This window comes from Camelina sativa, chromosome 14 (assembly GCF_000633955.1).
Source record: "Camelina sativa cultivar DH55 chromosome 14, Cs, whole genome shotgun sequence".
In the NCBI taxonomy this organism is placed as follows: Eukaryota; Viridiplantae; Streptophyta; class Magnoliopsida; order Brassicales; family Brassicaceae; genus Camelina; species Camelina sativa.
Window position 1 is genome coordinate 9,216,999 of NC_025698.1, and position 4,371 is coordinate 9,221,369.

General features: G+C 36.2%; 1 protein-coding gene across 2 annotated transcripts; it reads left to right on the plus strand.

Annotated features, from left to right (window-relative positions):
- On the plus strand, nt 858–4,083 carry LOC104740613 (probable flavin-containing monooxygenase 1). Of its 2 annotated transcripts, none has more exons than XM_010461274.2 (5): nt 858–1,353; nt 1,740–1,980; nt 2,292–2,470; nt 3,145–3,494; nt 3,630–4,083. In XM_010461274.2, the coding sequence occupies exons 1-5, from the start codon at nt 901–903 to the stop codon at nt 3,991–3,993; spliced, it is 1,587 nt and encodes a 528-aa protein (XP_010459576.1). In that variant the 5' UTR covers nt 858–900; the 3' UTR covers nt 3,994–4,083. The 2 variants fall into 2 exon arrangements, with proteins under 2 accessions (XP_010459576.1, XP_010459575.1); XM_010461273.2 differs by lacking the exon at nt 2,292–2,470 and adding an exon at nt 2,553–2,731.

Consider the following 4,371-nt stretch of genomic DNA (forward strand, 5'->3'; position numbering starts at 1 on the left):
TTTATAGTATTTGATAAGTCTGTCTAACAAACGCATGCGTACCTTTACAAGTAAAATATAAAGAAGCTCAGCTCACTTGCCTCATCTGGGCTAATGAGAGTATGAAAAGTCACAAGATTAATTAGGTGATCTTTGCTATTTAGGAAAGTTTTTTTGTTTAATGTCATTGACAGGCCTACAGTTGGGCCCTCCTTCATATATCAATCAGAAGAGGTCTTCTCATCTTTGGAATCAATCAAAGATTGGAAATTTTTTTTCGAAAACTCAATCTCAAACAGGGAGGGATGCTCTTCTTATCGCTCAGAGTGTAACAAATGAATGCAGGCTACAATCGTATGTTGCAACAAGCTAAGTCACCCCACATGGCTCCAACGTGTGTTTCTTGACGAACGAGCCTTACCTTCTGTTTGATCTGGAGTTTTTGCTAACTAGTTTCACCCTATGACCATACCCTTGTATAGGTTGTTTTGTTTAAAAGTGGGGGTGTTTAAGATAGGAAGTTTTTTAAATTTCAGCTCATAGGAGTTCTTAGATATGTTTGAAATTGAAAGTATTGTAACAAACTTTCTCCTTTAATATATATATACCATCAGTTGACCCAAAAAAAAAGTATATTAGACCGTTACATTTTTTTTAAGACTAGAAGACTATAATATAGAATACAAATAAATTAAGAGCCGTAAATTAAAGGTAAACTCAAATTGTGCATGAATATATAGCTAGAGATATAAAGATATAATTATACGTTTGGACAACCACAACCACTACATGCTCGCGACAGGCACAACCACTAATTGGCCTTATTATAAATTAAACATGTCCCATGCAAACTCACCAACAACTCAAAGACTCTTCATCAAAACCATTTCTCTCTCTCTCTATCTAGCATAATCTCTCCAAATGGCTTCTAACTACAATAAGCTTACTTCTTCGAGAGTAGCGATCATCGGTGCCGGTGTGAGCGGTTTAGCTGCTGCTAAGAACTTAGCTCATCACAACCCGACCGTATTCGAAGCCTCGGATTCAGTCGGAGGTGTTTGGAGGAGCTGCACTTACGAGACGACCAAGTTACAATCGGCTCGAGTCGGTTACGAGTTCTCTGACTTTCCATGGCCCAATAGAGATGACCCTACTTTCCCATCTTACGTTGAGATACTAGATTACTTGGAAGCATATGCTAAGCATTTTGATCTTCTCAAGTTCATGAAGTTTGGCTCTAAGGTCATCGAAGTTAGGTTCACCGGTGACGGCGAAACTCCTCAGATGGTTAACCTCGGTGCTTACGGCAACTTGTTGCCCGGGAAACCAGTGTGGGAAGTTGCCGTTCAAACCCGAGATTCTGGAGATATTCAGGTTTGTTTGATAACTCTCTTTACATGTTTTAGTCTCATATATATATTTGCTACTGCATGCACTTAATTACACGAGCAATGGTGCATTCGCATATTTTTTTTAAAATAGTTTCTTTAACGATTGTGTTTCAGTAAATTTGAAGCTGATGCATGGTCTCAAACTGTCATGTATAGATCACACGTACTGTTTTTTTTTTTAATATACACATGAATTAAAATATGTGTTACTTACTAATATTAATACATTTTTTTATGTAAAAATTGCATAGAACTTCCAAATAGTTTTTGAAAACTACTACATGCATGCATCAGTAACTCGATTGAGTACTTACGTCTATTAGTGAGTTTTTTGTATAACATTTTTGTTATTAATGTGTGCGAGCGCAGTGGCATGCATTTGAGTTCGTGGTAGTGTGTACCGGAAAATTCGGCGACGTTCCAAGAATACCGGCTTTTCCGGCAATGAAAGGGCCGGAGATATTCAAAGGAAAAGTGATGCATTCGATGGATTACTGCAAGTTAGAGAAAGAAGAAGCTTCTAGTCTCCTCCATGGCAAAAAAGTTGCTGTCATCGGCTTCAAGAAATCCGCCATCGATTTGGCTTTTGAGTCTGCTTTAGCTAATCAAGGTACGTACATGATATATATTCGTTTAAGTTCTCTTTGATCCATAAAAGTTTTTGTTAAATTAGCTTCACTCTAACAATTGGCACGAGTCAAAATAAAATTAAAAATAATAGCAATACAATAATAATCGTCTTTGTTAAGTATATCTGTATATGTATAAATAATTCTTCTCGGTTGGACAATGGACCTGACCAGACCGTTAATATACTACTTGGCACAACAATAAAACAATGGTGGTGAGAACAACGCATTAGTTATCACCATATAATATGATTCCAATACTAATTTTTTTATTTTTAAAAAAAAATTGCAGGAGAAGGAGGAAAAGCATGCACAATGGTGATGAGAACAACACATTGGGTGTTTCCACATCATTGGGTGTGGGGACTACCATTCTTCTTGTTCTACTCAACAAGAGCTTCTCAGTTCTTCCATGATAGGCCTAACCAAAGTTTCCTTAGAACTCTCTTTTGCTTCATCTTCTCTCTTCTGGTTAGTGATCTTAAAACCCCTTCTTACTTCTCTATGTCTATATAAATTGNTTTTTTTTTTTTTTTTTTTTTTTTTTTTGCAGGAGAAAGAGGAAAAGCATGCACAATGGTGGTGAGAACAACACATTGGGTGTTTCCACATCATTGGGTGTGGGGACTACCATTCTTCTTGTTCTACTCAACAAGAGCTTCTCAGTTCTTCCATGATAGGCCTAACCAAAGCTTTCTTAGAACTCTCTTGTGCTTCATCTTCTCTTTTCTGGTTAGTGATCTCAAAACCCCGGCCTTTCTTACTTCTCAATGTCTATATAAATTGTGCAATGAAATTATATGAGAAATATCCTAAAATAGCACTAAAACAAGTTCTACGGACAACTATAGCACACATTCCATAAATTTTTAAAAATAGCACTATTTAACACATTAAAATATTTAAAATTAATTTTTAGAATTTTTTTTTTTAGGTTTGGGTTCTCAATTTCACATTTAGGGTATACTTTTGAGGGACAAGGTTTAGTATTTTGAATTTAGTATTTAATTTTGAAATATTAATTAGTGCTATTTTTGGAATTTTAGAGATGTTGTGATAAGTTTGAGAAAAAAACTTATTTTGGTGCTATTTTTTAGAATCTCCCAAAATTTAATGAAGTTTTTAAAACAATTATGTGAATACAGCGTGTCGTGGTCTCCAAATTCATTGAATCATATCTTATGTCGAAGCTACCTCTAGCGAAATATGGTCTTAAACCAGACCATTCTTTCGAGGAAGACTATGCTTCTTGTCAAATGGCGATCGTACCCGAGAATTTCTTTGAGGAAGCGGATAAAGGGATGATCCGGTTTAAGAAAGCATCAAAGTGGTGCTTTTATGATGAGGGGATTGAGTTTGATGATGGGACTACGTTAGAAGCTGATGTCGTGATACTTGCGACTGGTTATGATGGCAAGAAGAAGCTCAAAGCCATTATTCCTGAACCTTTTCGAACCTGGCTCGAGTTTCCATGCGGTCTCATGCCTTTATACAGGTACGTACGTACATTTTATAAAAACATCGTTACACTTACAGTACTTGAATGAAAAGTCGAGATTATATAATACTCATATGAAATTTGGAACATATCATATGAGTAACAAAAAGTCAAAAACTAAATACATTTCAGGGGAACAATCCATCCATTGATACCGAACATGGGTTTCGTGGGGTGCGTCCAGAGCATCTCGAACTTACACACATCAGAGCTACGTTCAATGTGGCTAAGCCGGCTCGTGGTTGAGAAATTCAAATTACCAAGCAAAGAGAAGATGTTGGATGAATTCTTCAAGGAAATGGAAGTGACGAGAAGATCAAGCAGATTCTACAAACGTCATTGCATTTCCACTTTCAGCATCCACCATGCCGATGATTTGTGCAACGACATGGGACTCAACCCTTGGCGTAAATCCAATTTGCTCCTTGAAGCTTTTAGTCCTTATGGTTCAAAAGATTACCGCCTCGATCAAGAAGAAGAAGCTGCGTCAAACTAAATTGATGAATGTATTATGAAATGAAATTATTTATGAAAAACAGAGCGACCGTAAACCTAATAAAAAAGAGTCGCTGAGACTATTTTAGTTGCCTGTTGTTAGTCTCCACATACTTGGATATCTTAGGTGTGTTTTTGTGTCGCTGATCGCTAAAGCAGCGACCATGAAAAGAACAGGGCCTTATTCTTTCTGTGGCATTTTGTTCTTACATTATTTTCATTGCTTTTTGTTTTTCTTTACTCTTTGTGTATTACATTTTCTAAAATAAAACACTATTTCTTATCCTAAACACTATATATATAGCCAATGGAAAAAAAACTGCAAAATACAAATAATGAATTGTGATATGCTCAAATTTAACCCTGAGCTACTCTCTCA